Source organism: Coturnix japonica, chromosome 22 (genome assembly GCF_054131305.1).
Source record: "Coturnix japonica strain WE chromosome 22, WE-NBRP24, whole genome shotgun sequence".
NCBI classification, from domain to species: domain Eukaryota; kingdom Metazoa; phylum Chordata; class Aves; order Galliformes; family Phasianidae; genus Coturnix; species Coturnix japonica.
In genome coordinates this window covers 6,460,167-6,479,711 of record NC_140684.1, presented here as the reverse complement: position 1 = coordinate 6,479,711, position 19,545 = coordinate 6,460,167, and the positions used below count along the sequence as shown (strand labels likewise).

The following is a 19,545-nucleotide window of genomic DNA, read 5'->3' as shown; positions in this document are numbered from 1 at the left end:
AGCCGTAGGGCGCATGCGCGCGGTTGTGGAAGTGCCCGGATGCAGCGGGAGGAGGTGCTGCCGCCATATTTGCCCGGAGAGCAGCGAGCTGGTAGCTGCTGAGCCACACAGACCCATCGGCTTCCATCCGCCCCGTACGCTCCCCGACGCCGCTCCGCCTGCAGGACATGGACGATCGGGAGGATCTCGTCTATCAGGCTAAGTTGGCCGAACAGGCTGAACGTTACGATGGTGAGCGGCGGCCGGGAAGGCCGTGAGAGGCCAAGGGGAGAGAGAGGGAGGGAGCGGCCACAAAATGGCGGCTGGGCGGGGGTGGGGGGGGCAGGGGCGGAGGAGGGGGGCGCCGACAAAATGGCGCCGGGGAGCGCCCCGAGGGCCGTGGAACCGGGGATGGGGGGCCCTGAATGAGCGGGCGGCCTCGGCCTGGGCGTGGCCCGCTACGGGGGGCGGTGGCGGCAGAAACCGGGAAGAAAATGGCGGCCGCGAAGGGCGAGTCCTGGGGGGGGGAAGGGGGGAGCCGCCCCCGCCTCGGGGGTCCGACAAAGAGACCCCACTGCTTAGCGCCGTGCGGGCGGCTGTGGCGGTGCCGGGCGGCTCCTTAGTGCTGCGTTTCCCTCCGGCCGCGGCCCCGCGGAGCTCGGCGCTGTGGGGCTGAGCTCGGTTCGCCGCAGACAACGCCCCGATCTCCGGAAGGTTCGTGCCGGCCCCTCGGGGGGGGCGATGCCGGAGGGACCCGAGGGAGCGGGATGGCGCTTCTCTTTCTCTCCCTTCGATTTCCATTGGAGGCACGGCTCACACCCTGCAGCCGTCTGGCACTGCCCGTCATTACCTGAAGGAAGAACACATGCTTTCATTACACGCTGGAAATCATTACAGACCATTTTACGTTCCCACTTTGTCTCTTTTTTCCTCCCCCCCCCCTTCCCTCGTTTGCCTTATGAAATTAGAGCTCTGATCCCTTTATATCTTGGGGAAAAAAAAGGGGCGGTGGGGAGGAGCTGGCAGCCCTGGATGGTATTTCTTGCCCCCAAAATGTCTGCCGTGTGACTGTTCCCTTCAAGGTGCTTTTCTTGCCTATAGCAGAAAGGGCCTTTAATTTTCTCAATGGGGTTGTTATTTCTGCCCTTAGACCTGTATTTCAAGTGGAAGAAAAGCCGGTGTGTGTAAAGGGTGGGAGTACAGTTAGATTTCATTTAGAAGGAGGGAGATGCTTTGGGTCCATTAATTGATCAGGGTTTTCACAGAGCAGGGAAGTCAGCTGGTGAGAATTAGGCTTTGTTCTCTGAGTTACTGCTTAGAAAACTTCTGATAATGGGATTCCAAAGCTGAGAAATACACCTTTTGGGGGAGGAAAACAGAAATGAAGGAGTAATTAAGACCATCTGCAGTGAATGTTCTGGTAGAAATGGGGTAGGAATAAGAATCGTGCTGAGTGACAGCAGCCAGATAGTCTCCTTGTTGTAACTGTAGGGACTTAGAGGGGGAAAAAATGTCCCCCAAAGCAGGTTTTGTGGGGTGACTTGTGCCCACCCCTTCAAGTAAGATGCAGCTCATAGTAGGAGAGCAACATCTGTGGGTACAAGTGGTTGAGGAGGGGGTTGTAGGTTTGGGGTATCTTGGTTTTTTTGTCTCCTTAGGAGTGTGGGATGGGAAGGTGCATTGTTCTCATTGCTGCCATCTTCCACAAAGACCACAAATCCAGCAGTATTGCTGGTGTTGGGTGTGTGTGTGGGGTGGGAGGGTTTGTTCACCTGGTACAGATGAGCCTCAGTGCAGGGGTGAGCTGTGGTTTGAATGGAACTCCAGGCTAAGGATGTTTGGGGGATACATCATCCTTTTGAGGTATAACTGATGCTTTCCTAGCTGAATGGGAAATCACTTCTTTGGAAAGCAATCAGACCTTCCCTTATTGTAGAAATCTGCAGCACAGCCTGATTTCCTTATCAAAAAAAGGTTGATAGAGATAGAAATGCCACACAATGGCAGTCAGTGGGCTTCCAATCCCAATGCTCCCGTGGGTGTTTGAAGAATGAATTGCCTAGGTCAGAATTCAGAGGGCTTCTGTGTGGCTTCTGAGTGTTAATAAGAACACCCTCACTGAGGAGGTAATGATAATCATAGTGTTCTTATCTTTAAAGCAATATTGTGGGATTCAGACTTGCAGAATTTGTTGGCATGGAGTTGAATCAACAAATTTAAGGTGCATCCCTTAATTCTTCATGTTGTTCTATAGCTTTCTGCCTTTTTTTCTGTCCCTGGCCTGGAAAAATAAATACTGTAGGTACAGGTTTAGCATCTAATTCTGTATCGTTCAGTTGGAAGCAATTAAAAAGTGAAGAGTATATTCTCATTTACATGAAAGTAAGTGCTGAGGCTGCTCAATGTGAATGAAATGCTGTGGGGAAGTGAAGTGATGCTTAGTTTCATTCTTTAGTTTTACCTTTGAGATACATGATGGTGAGGTAATAGTGAATAACTTCCAGATACTACTGATGGTAAGTACTGGCTACAAATATGCTGGAATATAAACCTGTTCTGTGACTTGAATATGAATGTTAAATGACAATTTTTGATGTTTAATGGTAGGATAGCGTTACGTTCTGCCACATCTTTCTCAGTGAGGCTCAGCGTGCTGTGTGGTTAGAACAGCCATGGTCCATGGCATTTGAGGCAGCTTCTAAGGTAGGAATCTAACAAGTTTTTTGGGTTTTTTTTAGTTACATGACCCACTTAAGTTCTGAAGCCTTGCAGGCTGTGCCTGCCAGTTGTTGGGAATCTAGTTCTGTCTCTGTACAGCCCTTGCTATATCGGCCCAGATTAAGAGGACAACTTTCTTAGGTGCCTCTGCAGTGTAAATAATGCTTAAAGCTGTGATCCCTAGAGATAGTAAGAGATTTGGGTGTCTGTCTTTACGGATCTACCCAGGCATGTCATGACAGATCACAAAATGCCGGGCAGCCTACTTGTATTAGAGAAAGCTTTGTGACAAATCGTACTTGAGGAAAAAAATCACATTTACCTGCACTTCATAGAATCACAGAATGGCCTGGGGTGAGATGGCCCACAGTGCTCATCTGGTTCCAACTCCCTGCTATGTGCAGGGTCACCAGGCTGCCCAGAGCCACATTCAGCCTGGCCTTGAATGCCTGCAGGGATGGGGCATCCACAGCCTCCTTGGGCAGCCTGTTCCAGTGTGTCACCACCCTGAGTGAAAACCCTTTGAGTTCCTTCAAAGATGGTTCCCAATTGCGTAATATATATAAAATGTCTTTTCTGGGAAACAACTGGAGTTGATAAAATTGCGTTGGTTTATGAAATCACTAACTCTTTACTTTCTCACATCAAAAGATTGTATGTATCTGCGTTCTCATGGACTGCTGAATGTCAAAACTAACTCTCTGTTGCAGAAGCTAGGTAGCACCTTTCTTCTCATCAGTAGAGAAGCATGCTAGGATAGAAGGTAAGCTCCGAGTGAATCCTGTGGGTGCTTCAGTCCTGCCAACAGATTTGTGCCACAGATCTTGAAATACATCATTTGACGTTTACCCAGGGTGTAGCAGGTGAGGATAATAGCTCTGTTTACAGCTGGGAAGAAGATAATTGACAGCTCTCCTGATTCCCAGTACAGCAAGTCAACATGTAACTCCTGTGTTGCTATTAACTCATTGCCAGAGAAGCAAACCTTCCCTCTGAAGGCAACAAGGTGTGCACTGAATCCAAAATCTGAACATATTGTAGAATGAGTTGGCTCACAGTAGCAGGACTTGCAATTACAGCTTGATGAAGAATCAAATTCTCACTTATGAGATAGGTGAATGATTAAGTTGCTCATAATTTTCAGTTTGCAGTGGTCCTCTTTCAAGTAAATAATATAAATGCATTTGAGGGGTGTAATTCCCCTCTGCCCAGCAGAGCTGTGTGAGGACCTTTGATAATGTGCTTCTTGAAACATCTGAGATACCAGAAGTGTTGAGCATCCAACCTTAGATGGCTCAGTGCCCTGCAGGAAGCCCACGTACTGGGTTAGTGTCCATTAACTTACTCAAGTTCTTGTATTAGGAGACTCTTAAGTAGCAGATCTCAGTCAAACTGAAATGTATGATGAGACTCTGTCCTTGTTTGCCTCTGCTTTCAAACTGACTCTTCTTAGTAGGAGTCCTCTGTCTTTTAGGAAGATACGTCTTCCTAACTTGAAGATATAGAAGTGACTTAGAAATCGTGTTGGTAGGTTGATTGTGCAGAAAATGCAACTATTAGTTGAATTATTTGGTCTCGATCATCTGTTTCTTCAAGAGCATTAATATGGGATTATGCTCTGTAGAACTGTGTGGTTCAGTCATACAATCAAACATTAGAACTGTCTGGGGTGCACCAACATTTAAGACCTTGGTTTCTTTTGGCTTGGATTTGGGGCTGATCATTGCAGTGAATAGGATGGTGCCTGCTGGTATCACATGGATCAGAGGGCTGCACGTCTGGAGAGAATGGAATCTATGGGCTGTAGTTCTCATGGTTACACATCACTTAATAGAGAAAACGTGTGCCATTATTTCTCCTGCTCTTTTTGGTCTTTATTGCTCTTAGCAATTTGCTATGACTACTAAATTAGTATTGAATACTCTTTTATTCTGTATCACTTACAAATGCTAACATGCTTCCTAGTGTGGTTCCACTGGTGACCTTACTCTGCTTTGAACACTGAGCCTACATTCGTACCCCATTAGCTCTCTTTCATCCAGGTCTCCATTCAAGAGAGGATCTGATCTGTACATGATAGCAGTAGAAATCCTTAAAGATCCTCCGATGAGGTGCCTTGGCAAATGCCGAGTGGTTTCTGTTGTCACTTCTATAAATCACTGACCTAGACTTCCATTTTCAGTCTGATGATAAAGCTGTCAGGTCGGTTCTGGTGTTGGTTGATATGCAGTGATTCTCCTTCCTAATCTGCTGTTAAATGTTGGTTTCTGTTTTGGAAAAGCTTTATAATTCTTCTAGAAAACGTGTAGTGTGTTGGCTGCTGCTCTTCCTTACAAAGGGATGCTCCAGATCCTGGATTGTTCGGGCTTCTGGAGATTGAGGAACAGAAAATACCTTGAGTGTCTTTTTTTCCCCCTGATAAAGAGGCATTCATTCTTTTGTTCTTTTGTTCTCTGTTTCCTCATCACTTGTGCCCTAATAGATGGCTATCAGTGCTGTGCTTCTCAACACTTATAAACTTCCCCCATTACTTTTTAGCGCACAGTAAATTAACTTTGTGGCTTTGTATGGGTCCATTAGCATTTAAAGCAAATGGCTCCATTTCTTGCACAAGCCTTGTCTGTTCTGGAGGCTTCTCTGCTTCGTGATGGATTGCAGTCCACCCATAGAACTACAGTACTGCATTGTATTGTTCTTTTTTCCCCTGTGGTGCTTTCAAGGAACTGTGTTTTAGATCAGATCCTTTGACTCGATATATCTATTTTTAAAGACATGGATACACCCTGAGCATTTATAAGTTTAGTTTTGGCTGTTCCTCCACCTTTTGGAAAAGGTAGAAAAACCTGTAGTTATGTTTAAGGGCTTTAGAAAGCTTCATCCTGATTTACAGGCGCTCCAAACTCTGTATCTGGGGACTTAAAGCTGTAGTAATCTTCTTCCTCTTTAAAACAGAAGGCCTAGCCCCAAGGCACATCCCCCTTGGAGGTAGCAGCCCTTAGTATGGCAGCCCCTGTCTATTCCTTTGTGCTGCTCAGGCTGTGGTTGTGTCCCTGTGTGTCTTCCACAGCAGCACCAGCAGGAGCCAGCCATCATCCTGGCAGTGTTCAGCTGTAGGGACAGATAACTAATAGGTTTTGTTGGACTGTTGTGGAAGTGTAGGCAGTGTTGTGTCTCACTGAAATGCTTTTTTTCCCCATAAAATACATAAATGGTATTACCTGCTCAGTCAGAAACGTTCATTTGTTGTAATACTTCTCAAAAACAGCCCATGGCAGAGGCCTGGGGAAGGATTGAAGTCAATAGATATCCAGAATATTCTCCTATCTTCTCAATTCATACTTTGGGGATTTCCTGCTCTGATTGTGGCACGATGTGACGGTGGCTTAATAAGGTGACAGCCACAAGGCTGGAACTTAACCACTTAATGACGAGCTCTTTTTGAATCCATGTAATGCTGCTGCTTCTGTAATGCAGCGTTAACATCTTCAGCTGAGGTGTGCAGTGGGTTATCATTGCTGCCATAATCCTTCTTACTGAGATGTAATCTCAGACTTGTACTTTGTCGTGAATCGTCTCCAAGCTTTTCATCTCTGCGTAGGATCTTCCAGACAGCTGAAGCTGCACCTAGAATATCAAATACTTGTTCTGCTTGTGGGTGTGTGTCTTTGTATAGAATATTTCTTAGTCTAGAATAAGACTGCTTTTTTCCAGTTGGTGAATGTACAGGTGTGATTTCCTGCTCCTTTTTCAATGATGTAGGAGCCAATAAACTTGCTGTACGTGTTTATCACCTCTGTGCTCCTGGAGCAGTTAATTATCTACGTATGTCACACTGATGTATAAAGAGATACAAAGGTTTAGACAGTACAAGTTTGGGTGAAGGGTGGCGGTCACATTCAAAGATCTTCAGAGTGATGGTGGATGCCTGGAAATGAGCATGAAAGATGAGCACAGCATCACCACCTCCCCTGTTATCTGCATTACTTTCTAGGGGGTATTTCTTCTGCTCATGAACTCATATGACTAAGGAGTGAAAGGAGGGCTGTGCAGTCACAGCTACGGGTTCATCGCTGAAGCTGTGGCACAGTTTCAATTACTTTTCTTATCTGAGGTCAGTTAAACATTAAGCTAAAATACAAGCCTTATGGTTCTTGCTGGAGCTTGGCACAGATATCCAACTAGCAGGGACTGCGAGTCTTCATTCGTGTTGGTCGTCCTTCACAAGAGCAAACACTGTGGCAGGCAGACTGCCTTGAATGTACTTGAATGCTGCATAAGAAACATCAAAATCTGAGAGCATAACTCATGATTTCAGGAAAAAAGATCAAAGTTTTGAGATGATTTGAATAGATGGATGGGTCACCCTTTAGGAAAGAAATCCTAGAGCATGCACTGTTTAAGTTGCTTGCTGTAACTATATAGCACTGCTTTTAGGTTAGTTTAAATTATGAGACTGTGTATTTACACTAAGTATATTTAAAGAGCTGTTTAGGATGACTTTCTGAAATCTTCATCAAAAAGAGTTCATTTTAAATTGTAGGGTGTGGAAAACACTTACCCAAGTATCACTTATTGTTACTTCATGAGCTGGAGCAGCAGAATGTACTGGTAGAGGTAGGGCTGTTTTTTACTCCTGATGAGAACAGAGCTGCTATTAAATTGTCCTGCATATGTGGCAACCTGCTGGAGACTGATAACACCATTCCTGCAAGGGAGAAAATTGAGGCTGTAGTTCTATTACTGAAATGGCTTCTTTCCTGTGAAGGTGATGAGTTTGGGCACCTGATGGGGGAAGGGAATGACAATTCAGATTCACTTGCATCTTCTTTCTTACTGCCATTATGCAGCAGAACATGTGAAGGTTTGGGGGCAGGGGAGAATGAGGATGTGAGGTAGATAGGGTTAGGGGGCTGCAGGGGGCTCAGTCTTGCTCGTTAATGGCTTTCCTGTCTGTGGGGTTCTCATCTGCTCTAGAAGCTGAAAGGTAGAGGTTGAATGAGCTGAAGCACTTGTTAGCAGGAGGTAACGTAGGGCTTCCGGGTATCTCAGACTAAGCTCTCTCAGCATATATGTAATAATTTCAGCCTTTATTTTTCTGTTAGGTCATAGGAAATCATAATGTGATGAGTAATGAAAGGATTAAAACCTTTAAGTAATTTAGGTTTTTACTTTCACTTGGACATAGAAAAGCTGTATTTAGTAATCATTTTTTTTTTCACCTGAGGTTTGGGAGTCTTTTCTAAACGGTTTAAGCTATAAATACAAATTACATTTACTGTGTTATTTTTCCAGTGCAAATAGTTGCTTGGCATGGCTGGGTGGTGCTGCTCTGCTTTTCCTCAGGAGGACTCTCCTGTCACTTCTCCAAGCAGTTAATTTTTCTTCTGGTGGTTTCCTCGTGGAACTTCAACTTGCTTCCATAACGACAATATTCCTTCTGCTTTGCTTCTATGGAATCCTTCTGCTAAGCTGTTTTTGTTTGTGTCTCAAACTGTCTTGAAGGAATGTTTTGGGTACCCTTGTCAAATGCATTTGAAAGAGCATCAGGTAGTTCTTTGTGTATGTGCTCACTGACTTGTTTGGAGCATTCCTCTATAAAAGCAAGGTGTAACTGGATGAAAGGAGGAGGGAGCCTATTTTGACAAGTTATCATTAATGCGCTGCTTCTCGTGAATGGTTTGAAAGATGCTTTAATACTGAGAATAACTGCGTGACCTTTTCTTCCTAGAAATGGTTGAATCAATGAAGAAAGTGGCTGGAATGGATGTGGAGTTGACAGTGGAAGAAAGAAACCTGCTTTCTGTTGCATATAAAAACGTGATTGGAGCCAGAAGAGCTTCCTGGAGAATAATCAGCAGCATTGAACAGAAAGAAGAAAACAAAGGAGGAGAAGATAAATTAAAAATGATTCGGGAATATCGGCAAATGGTAAGATGTAGTTGGTGCTGTAGTGTAGTGTCATTTAGCTAAGAAGATCTGGACTCTGGGTTTGTTACCATTAAGTTTAAGTATTCCTGTGTTTGTAGGAACGGGGAATATTAAGATATTCTGGACGTCTCAACTGTGAAACTTAGATGTATAATGAGCTGTAGGGCCTTGCTATTTTCTCCCTTCAGAAAGGGGGGAAGAATAGATGGAAATAACTGAATGGTGAGTCTAGTCAGCCTGTGCAGCTTTACCTAAAATGGAGAACTTGGAGTGAGCTGAGCCTTTCATCAGTGAGGGCTAATGAAACTGTTGGCTATTAGAACAGTGAGCTGTTCCCTGCCCCCCCAACCCTGGCCTCCTTAAGTGATGGTTTAATGTGGAGCAGACACTCTCATGTAGAATTGAAGTCCTACGCATTTCTGCAGACTTCAGATCCATCATTGCAGGATAAGTGCCTCCACGTTTCCCATCTTCACTCTCACAGAAACAGTGGAGTGTCTCTTTTAATTACCTGGCACTGATTCATATGCTGCCAATGGGAATGATGTTGGCTTGGGACTCCTTTCTGAAGAATGGCTCTGGACTGTTTTCTTTTGACTCATAGCATTTTGTTTGCTCTGTGGAATTGTTCAAGTTCTGAGTTTCTAATTTTATGCTGGCGTGCTGATGGGGTGCAGCTCTGCCAGTTACATACAGTCCCAAATACCATTTCTTGATGGGTATCTAAAATCTTCCAAGCAGAGCATATAAATTAAGACAGTATCATTTGTCTTAAACCTCATGCTTTGGGGTTTTTTTGCTTAACATTTTGTAGGCAGTTACTATCTTTTCCAGAGATCCTTTAATAGTGAAAAGACTTTTTATAGTCCTTCCAGAGACAATGAAAAAACATTGTTCTGCATCTCTTTTTAAAGCAAGAAAATGCTGTGCAGAATGGACTGGTGAGGAAGAACTATACACACATACACTCCTCAGAGTAGTGTATTGAGATAAATGTACAGGCCATGTAGAATGCACTGCTATACAACAGTACTTCCATGTGTTAAATTCTTCAAGGGAAGAGCCATCGCAGGTCCTTTGGGTGCTGTGAGCTTTAAGTGGAAGAATGCTGTGGGGAGCACAGGAGTGCATTTCCATGCTGAAGAAAGAGTAGATGTGTCTGCCTGCCTGGCCTGAGTGCTCCAAGAGGCTCGTACTGTTGGCTGTAGCTGAAGACTGAGTCCTGTTTGTAGCTACTGGAAGACTGTTTTATATGTGGAGAGCATTAATTGGATTGTCAAGGCAGAATTTGAGCACTGAGGGCCTAAAGAACATACACAAAGGTTTGGGTCCAGCTTCTCTTTTGCTGCTGACATGAGAGCTGCAGAACTGCCCTGCTGTCATACTCAGTGCTTGGGGGAGCAGATAAGGTCTGGAGAGTTGGGGTTATTTTGCTTACTGCCTGCCATGTCAACAAATACACGCTGTTGCTGCATTCCTGATTTTGAGCTGAATCTTGTTAAGAGATCCTTCCCATGCTTGTGAGACTCTGAGGAAGGAGGGGGGGGGGAAAAAAGTGCTTTTTCAGGGACAAGCCAAGTTTAAGGTCCTGGGGAGTGGAGAGAAGCGTTGTCAGTGGAGAAATCTTCCCCTGTCACCAGAACCAGCAGTGGGTTTGCACAGCTAGAAATTGCTGCGTGAGCTGAAATAAAAGATGTAGCTTATGTGCAAGCGATGGATGTTTTTTTGTCTGTATTGGTATTTGTTCCAGTTTAACACTTTGGTTGTGTTCAAACTCCGCAGACTTTTAAGTTCTTGCCAGTATTACTTGGGGAAGATCTCAAGGGCTGATGGTGTGAGATGTTAAGACAGATGTAGCAGAACACATTGTAGCCGTGTGGAAAAAATGCTGCCTGTGTGATTCCTGCATTTTTTTGGATGTGTGGCCATGTGGATGGATGTGCAGAAGTGGAGCTCGTGGCTCCATTACATCTCTGTGCATGAGAACACAGGCTTTCTCAGCTTGTCCTTGAGCGGATGAAGCCGTGTTCATTTGCAGATGATGCAGCTCACGTCCTTGCTCTAAGAGCAAATCCCTTCGCTAATAGCATAGGACAAGTATTCACCTTCCCCTTAAGGTCTGTATTTACATGTGTTTCTAGTGCTTGTGCTTAACAAGCTGAGCTTGTGGGAAGCTGCCGGGCCACCTTCACCTCTTCATGCATCACATCAGGCTGTGTTGATGCCCACTTCATTTTTCAGGGGCACAAGGAGGAAGGCAGCTCACAGGCTTCAACAGCTGCTGCCGATTGCATTGGTTTCATGTTGCATCCCAGTTATGAGGCACAGCTCTTCTGTGGGCTAAATACTGAATTGGGGCAAGGAATTAGTGCAGGCCCCGACCACCTGGTGGCTTCCAGTCAGTTTCTTTGTTAAAATCACCAGGTGGTTACAGGGCTCTGTACCTGCAGAGCTGAGAACACAATCAAATCTGCTTAATCCAGCACTGCTACTAAAACAGAGGCACAGTGGATTGTGGCTGCACATGTACTGGGATGAGCCATCTCTCCTTGCCAGTCAGAGCCTGTAGTTCTATGTTCGTATTTTGAGCAGTAAAACTACCTGTTCCGAGTGCTCTGAACAGGTTTAGTGTGGGCTCCTGTGCTGGCTTTGCAGAGCTCAGTGATCCAGTCTGTTGAGAGAAGATCCTTGTTGCAAGAGACCTCTTAGGATTTGGGAGGTGGGGGGGGGGAGGGGTGCTGGGGGGCATAGTTCTCTTAGTGTTTTGTTCTTAACTCAGTTTGTATGAAAGCTTCTAAGTTTTAAAGCCTGATCAGGGTATGTACATCACCCTTATCAGCAGCTGATCTCTGGTAACTCGTGTGAGTGATCCTTGAAACACAGCTGAAAAAGATCTGAGATGAAATGGAAGTTTGTACGTGTATGGTTTAACAAAAGAAGATTAGAAACTGATTTAATTCTTTGCAGTTTTGCTGAAGATCTCTGCAAAAGAAGTCATTGAGAAAGAGGATCAAGAGGAAAGAAGTTTGCAGGAACTGACTGCTGGCAAAGGTTTTATAGCTTTAGTAGCACAAGAATATATGAAGTAGATACTTCAAGTGACCATATTTCAGCAACTTCCTTAAGCATTAATATAGCATTTAACTCCCCACTTGAATGTTAGGGCATCCCAACATTGTTTACATATGACATTTACCATAGATGAATTTACCTGAAGGAGCTTTTCCATGTCTGTTCAGTAACTTGGTGCAAATTGGAATGTGCCAGTTTAACTTCCTTTAGATCTGCAGCATTACAGCTCTTGATGCTGGGTGTGGGTACAGACAGCGATGGTTTGGAGCTTTGTAGTGATTTGGCACTTCACACATCCTTATGTGAAAGGAAACTGCATGGGTGGAGGGGTGAGAAGGGCAGCGAGCTGGTGGGGCTGCCCTGTGATGTGAGATGTGCAGCTCCTGGTTCATTGAAGCTGATGTTGATGCCTTCCCTTGAAAACCTCTGCTCTGTGGAACCTAACAGTGGTTTGAGCTGCATTTGTCTCTAGCTGTTGCTATGTAAGTTAATGCTAAATTGTGAGAGCAGCAGTGGGTTGCCGTGTACTTTGCCAACCCCTCCTACTGTGAGTAATGAGGAGTGCTTGGAACAAATCTGTTGTGGGCAATGCTGATGTGCAAAGACAGTTTTTAGGTTGTTTTTCTTGAAGGTGCTTCACTTCTTTGCTTTCAGGTGTGATGTTTCCTATAGTAGAAACCAACGTTATAACCTTTGTTTTATGTTCTAAATCGGAAAGGAAAAGTGATGTGACCATTTCCAACTGTGGCCATTAAAGTCTCATATAAGACTATATACCGGCTTTCCTTTGTTGCTGACCTTGCTGTTAATGGTTTCTGCTGTGCTTTGCTTATTTTATTGCCTGCTTCTGAAGTTTGTATTTTTTCTGGACTTTTTCCTTCTGTCTGTGATGTTTTTTGATCTGTTGTTGCAGGATTTGTGTTGTAGGGTTCTCTGTGTCCCAAGTGAGCAGTGAAAACCTGTTGTGAATGTATAGCTTAACCCCAAGGGTGAGATGGAGTTGAGCCGACCTCTCTTAATTGCATTCAAATTGTTCCCCTTCACCACGACCACTTTAGGACAGCCTTCCGGGCTCAAACATGTGAGGCACTGGTTGTGCAAGTCTTGCAGTAAGGAATTACTGCTGAGACAGACGTAATGCAACTGTCCAGCAAGATGTTTTCCAGGGAATTTGGGATTCCATTATTAGGTTATGCGTTTCATCATCCATCAGTCCTCGCCTCCCTGTGTCCCAGCTGATTGCCCTGTGCTGTTATTGTTTAATGTACCTGTGGACAGCTGAATCTTTTTATTCTGTTTTTTCTCATCTTCCCCCTCCTTGGATTTTTTTGTCACCTGTTTATATTATTTTTGGAGCAGCCTTTTAGTCTCAGTGCTGACCTTGCCTCATTGTGGTTATTTTTCTTTTTAGGTTGAGACTGAACTGAAGTTAATCTGTTGTGACATTCTGGATGTACTGGACAAACACCTCATTCCAGCAGCTAACACTGGCGAGTCCAAGGTTTTCTATTACAAAATGTAAGTGTTGCCATGTGAGGTGAGGACTTCATGTTGTAGCTGGAATAGATAACAAGAATACAGTAACTATAAATGGTTGGTTTTTTCTGCGTGGTGAAGGCCAGTAATTTCTCCCTAGAGGAGGGCAGCTCAATGTGTGCAGTGAATATCCCATTGTCTGCACTTGGGCTGTTGGTGGCAGACAGGAGCTCGAGGCCAGTTCAGAATGAGATGGTCGGAGCTTCTCAGGAGCTGTTGTTCATTCTTTGAGATAATACAAGGATCTCATCTCTGCTTTAATATTTACATGTATGAACTGTGACCATACAGTCTTGAAGTGATCTTTATCTGTAAATGATCCCATCTATTTGAAGTATATTGTGGGTTACTTTTAAACCTGCAAAAAAATTTACTATTAGATGAGGTACTTGTACAGCTGCATAGGTGGGTAATGGGGAAGCCAATACTGTGATTTCTGTATCAGAGCAACAGAAATTAAATGCAAACCTTTTCCTGCTTGATGGTTTGAAACTCACTGAGGTACTGAAGCACTGTTGTCTGGACAGTAATTCAGCAGTAACATCCCTTAATGTGTAAATGTATAAAATAAGTTTTGGAACTAAGCAGTTTTTTTGGCTGAGTGTGGAAGTAAGGACTAACTTCTTGTTCTGTTGTTGCTTTCAGGAAGGGGGACTACCATAGGTATCTGGCTGAGTTTGCCACAGGAAATGACAGGAAGGAGGCTGCAGAGAACAGCTTGGTGGCTTACAAGGCTGCTAGTGATATTGCAATGACAGAACTCCCACCAACACATCCTATCCGCCTAGGACTTGCCCTCAACTTCTCTGTATTCTACTATGAAATTCTTAATTCTCCTGATCGTGCCTGCAGGTAACTGAGAAGATGGGGGGGATTTTCTGTGCATGCTCAACAAGCTGAGTGTGATCCCCAGTTGGGTGTGATGTCTTTTAACTCAGAAATACTGGGTTGGCTTCTTCTTTTGTCTTTGATTGAGGTTAAGTCATGTTAATAGCTTTCAACTTTTCCTTTTCAGCCCGCATGCATTTGTTTATCTGAAAGTAGATTACTGGAGAAGCAGAATAGCATTAACTTTGAGTCAGTGAACCAATGGCAGCCTGACAGCTTGCATGTTAACTGTGCATGTCCATGTCCTGCAAGAAGTGTGAGGTAACTGAGCTCGCCTCTTGCTGTTGGCTCTTACACAAGTCTTATACAACGTGTGAGAGGTCATGGGCACAGAAATGAGTGACATCTTCAGAACTGTGATCTCATCTGTCTTCAGGGATTTAGTTTGTGTGGGCATAAAAACAAGGAACAAGGCAAATGGTGCGTTTCAGTCCTATCACTGCAGGTTAGGTGAGTGCTTTCTTAAAGCTTTTAGCAAACAGCAGAGCTGCAGGGTGTAGTAATGTTGAAGGAGACACAGATTGAGTCAGTACTGTTGTTAGGCACACAAAGCAGTCAGTTTGGAAGAAGAAAGATTGATAGAGGCTGTGTTGTCATACCGCCAACTAGAAGATGGGTGCTCTGAGTAATAGGTTTGTGTAGGCTTCTGAATTCCCTTTCCTAGTTTACGCTAAATGGGTTTTATTCTGTGCTTACAGGTTGGCGAAAGCAGCTTTTGATGATGCTATTGCAGAACTGGATACGCTGAGTGAAGAAAGCTATAAGGACTCTACACTTATCATGCAGTTGTTACGTGATAACCTGACACTATGGACTTCAGACATGCAGGGTGATGGTAAGTGAGCTCAGCTCTGAACTGCTGCGTCTCCTCATTCCTGCCCAGAACACATTCAGAAATATTTAGCTCATGAATGGCAGCAGTAAAAACACCAACAAGGAAACTTCTTCAGTTTCACACTTGAAGGTGTGAGATTATTAACACTGTAAAAAGCAGTGGCTTAATTAGCCTGTTGGTCTTCCAGTTCCCCTTTGAACCAGATGTGAATTTCCAGTTCAGGAGGCAGTATTATGAGTGGTCTGATACCCTCCTCTCAGGTCACTTCTGATATTTGGATGTTTGAAAAGCTTTTCCTTCTTGAAGTGCTCCCAGCAGATGTTCAGCTCCTGCCTCCACAGGGGGCATGGCCAGAGCAGAGGCTGTTTGTGTCCCCAGCACGGGCAGGGAGCACTGCTTACCAACATCTGACGGTTATTTGGTGTTTTAAGGAAGCTGTTTCCTCTTAGACTTTGACATCCAGTGCCAGGTGTAAATTGCTTTGTTTGCCTTGTCTCACATACTGGCAGTTAAAACTCAGCTTTATCCAGAAAGAGAGAACTTGTGCTTTTTTGTTTTAAATAATAATAATAATTGTTTTAGAATGAAGCTTTTAAAGCTGTTCCTTCTCTTAAGGTAAAAGAAGAACATGAGTCCTGTTTGAAGTGTATTACACACTTAGATACTCAGAGGTCTGAAACATTCCAGCTTGACTTCAGATACTTAATAAAAGCTGTATGATGCTTATTGAAGATATAACTTACACCATGGGGGCTGTCAGAGGGCTTCTTTTCCCAGTACTGTGTCCCCTCAGAAAGCAGCTGTAGCATTGCAGATTTCCTGCCTGATACCATGTGGATGCTACAGTTAAAACGTTACCCCCATTTCTTTGGGCTTAGGTGTGGGTGGCTCAGTGTGGACACTGCTCTGACACTGCAGTGCTACGAGGTGCCTCCCTTGCTGTGGTTGCATTTGGAAGCTTCAGCACAGCTAACAAGGCTGGATGGCTGATGTGAGGTAGCAGCATTGGAACATCTTCCAGAAGCAGCCTTTATTTGCACGTGAGCTGCCTGACATCTCATTGTGTACCACAGACATTTAATGAGACCATTTGCAGAGTTTCTTTACGTGCCTTTTTCACATAATCCCCATCCACATTTCCCATATCATCATTAGCTCTGCAGTGTAGAAAACCAGTGATTTTGTTGTTCCTGAAGCATTTCAGAGCAGCATCGTTTACTGTTCATGATGCATTCCAGCAGGACAGTGATTGCAGAGCTGCAAACACTGCAGAACTGCTTAAAACTTAAAAGAATACAATGTTTGAGTGATGAGTGTACACGTAGGTGCAAAGCTGTGCTGTCCTTACGGCATTCAGTAGGTGCAGTGAGTGCGTTTGAAGCAGTTACATCCAGAACTCAGTGTCCCCAAATGGGCCAGAGCCTTTGAGTTCTGGAATGGAGCGTTACTCAGCAGCTGCACCTTTTCACCTCATGTACCAGTCTGAACCGTGCCACAAACAAGCTGTTTAGTTTACTTCAATGCTCCTGACGTCATCTTCATATGATTCCTATTCTCCCCTTCTTTCCTGCCGTATAGATTCCTAAAGGAAAGTCCAACTGTTCTTTTCCTAAAAAGTCTACTTTGTAAGTCCTCTCTGTGGCTCACTGAGCTTTGCAGCGTCAGTTTTCCTCTGACCACTAATCATGCTTGCCTCTGTCACTGTTTTGCTGCTGACAAACTGCTTGTATCTTGGGCTCATTCCAGGGCTAAGCCATGTTCTGATCTCTGACCTGTTGCTCAGGTCTGATACATGTAACTGAGTTCCAGCATAACCCCAGAGTTTGGGAATTTGAGCTGCATTCCTGGGTGGAATATTAAGACTATTTAGGCATGAGAAGTACTTCCACTATTGCCTGTGACAGGACTATCTGCTTAAGTGCATTGGCAAGAGCATGCTCAGATCTTCTAATCATCTTCTTTGGGTAGGGCCTTGGCAATCTTCAGTTAAACAGCCTGTTTCTGTAGTTCTCTATGTAAATTATGATGTTGTTGGACACCATGTAGCCTCCATTGACAGAGTGTCAGGGACTGGAAGGGACCTCAGAAGATCATTTGGTCCAACCCCCTGCTGGAGCATGAAGCCACCTCTTCCAGAACCTGCCTGGTGGTAATGCTGAATCTGGATGTGCTCTGAGCAGGTGGTCTGATAACGTACTGAAAGTCATCTCTCATCTGAGTGCATTTAGTTGCAAATCATATTAGGTTTTGGACGGTTCTCGTTTACGTGCCTTTAGGGCAGTGCTGTGTCACTTGGCTGGGGATAATTGTGAAGAAAGCATTTGTTCAGCTTCCTGTCTGTTGGCTGAACGGTGCCTGTAGTGGGGCCCTATCTGCAGTGTGGTAACCTCTCCCTGTTATAGCAGGACACATTGCATGCACCTCCCCCGGGGCAGCTGCAGTACAACAGAAACCTCCTGCCAGAGCCCTTCTGGATGGGCTTCCATTGCACTGCATGTTGCAGCCTGGTTGGATGGGTCCAAACCAGCTGTGTTTTCATAAAGCATTCTTGATAAACTCAAGCCCAGGATTTCTTGTCACATTGGGTTTTGCAGCAGGGAAGGGCATTGACGTGCCATCAGTGCAGTACTGTAAACTGGACTGCAGTCACTTGCAGTTGTTGAGGTTGAGTGGACTTGGGCAAGAAAACACATTGGCATTCTTCAATGTTTTTTTGTATACAGTTTGTGGCAGCTGGTTGATGTCCTCAGCAATCCCTAGAGTAGGAATGAGGCTCCATAGGAAGGTATGCTGTGGTTAAAGGACGTGGACCTACAGCTGTTTTGTCCTGGCTGTTCATCTCCTGATCAACATCAGGGCTGATCACACGCAGCCTCAGCTCTCAGGGGTGGTGGTTCATGGTCTGTCCTTGCAGCACAGAGCTGTGATGGTTTGTGCTGCAGTTACAGTGTGAAGTGTGACCAGTTGGTTCCAAGGCTCGATGTCCATGGAAGCGCTTCGCTCCTGATCTGGCTGTTACGAGTGTGTGTGTTGTTCATGCAAGTGTGAGCGAGTGTGTAAATGCATGAAACTATTAATCTTAGATGCTTGTTAAGGCTTTCCTCAGGTCTCATGTTTAGAATCTAACTTCTGCCTTCTGAATGCCTCCGTAGGTGAAGAACAGAATAAAGAAGCGCTGCAGGATGTGGAAGATGAAAACCAGTGAGACACAAAGGCCAACAAGAGAACCCATCTCTGACCACCCTTCCCCCTCCCCACAAAAACCCTCAGTGTCACTCTGAGAACCACCAAATCTGACTTTTACATTGGATCTCAGAATTTAGGTTCCTGCCCTGTTGGGTTTCTTTATTTTTATTTGGTTTATTTTTGGTTTTTTTTTTTGTTTTGGTTTTTTTTTTTTTGTTTATTTTTTTACACAGTTTAAAAGTTCTTAAAGGCAAGAGTGAATTTCTGTGGATTTTACTGGTGCCAGCTTTTAGTTTCCTTAAGACACTAACAGGACTTGCATCAAGGCTCGTTCAGCATTACTGTGTTGTCTCCTGCCAGCCGCAGTGGCGGCCATTAGAAGTGGAAGTGACACCTGGAGGCTGTTATTATTTAGGGGAGGTTCCTTGTCCCAAGGTAGCGCGTTGGTGGCATTTTTCTTTCTTTTTCTAATCGTTCAAATGGAGTTTTATACCAATGTTTAAACTTAATTGGATGTGTAGCTTGGAGTCCCAGGTTGCATTGGGACGTCTATTGGAGTGGGGTTACCGTAATAACAAAAAGAAATAAGGAAAACAAACCTTCCAAACTGCTGAGATGCGGCTGAAAAACGCGGTGCTGGTAACAGTTCAACAATCCGTGGCTGCTCATTCTTGCCTGTTCTTTACTTTTCCTCCAAGCAGGTTAGCATTGAAGGTGGCATTGATAAGCCTGCATGCGTGTTCAATATGTTTTCTTTTCTTCCCCCCCCCGCCCCCCCCTCCCCATCTCCCTTCGCTCGCTCAACCTCTTTTGTTCAGTATGTGTAACTTGAAGCTAATTTGTACTACTGGATATCTGACTGGAGCCACAGATACAGAATCTGTATTGTTCTTACTGAAACACAGCATGGAATTAACATTAAACTTAAATAAAACAAACCTAAATTAAAAATGCCAAATATTACCATGACTTTCTTTTCTATTACTTCAGCAAGAATAATTTTCTTCTGTTGCTTTGAATAGGAACATTTGGGACAGGGAGGAAGAGAGAGAGAGAGAGGAATAACAGCTGTTTTCCTTGTGAGATAAGTTGAGACTTACAGGTGAGCCTGGATGCCTTGGGAGGACTCGGAGCTGTTCCACACCACTTGGTCAGGTTTTCTTCCATCTCTGTGCACAGAGCACTGTTGGTGTTTCTCTTGCCCCTATAGGACAACTCTTCCTGTCCAGTTGAGTGGGAGAAGGGAAACATGTCACTGTAGATTCTGATGTGAGGAGCTGAAGGCCTGGGATCTTGTAGGGCTGCTCTGCTCTGTGTGGTAGAAGGCAGCAGGAATTCTGCCCATGAGGTGTGTGTGAAGCAGGAAGATCATCCCCATCCTTCCCAAAATCAAACATGTGAAA

At 44.5% G+C, this 19,545-nt stretch overlaps 1 protein-coding gene across 2 annotated transcripts; it reads left to right on the top strand.

Annotated features, from left to right (window-relative positions):
• Nucleotides 1-56: 56 nt before the first annotated feature.
• YWHAE (tyrosine 3-monooxygenase/tryptophan 5-monooxygenase activation protein epsilon) lies at nucleotides 57-19,100 on the top strand. Of its 2 annotated transcripts, XM_015880463.3 has the most exons (7): nucleotides 57-231; nucleotides 8,426-8,625; nucleotides 13,109-13,215; nucleotides 13,879-14,085; nucleotides 14,820-14,956; nucleotides 16,535-16,581; nucleotides 18,109-19,100. In XM_015880463.3, the coding sequence occupies exons 1-6, from the start codon at nucleotides 168-170 to the stop codon at nucleotides 16,540-16,542; spliced, it is 723 nt and encodes a 240-aa protein (XP_015735949.1). In that variant the 5' UTR covers nucleotides 57-167; the 3' UTR covers nucleotides 16,543-16,581; nucleotides 18,109-19,100. The 2 variants fall into 2 exon arrangements, with proteins under 2 accessions (XP_015735949.1, XP_015735948.1); XM_015880462.3 differs by lacking the exon at nucleotides 16,535-16,581.
• Nucleotides 19,101-19,545: the final 445 nt, after the last annotated feature.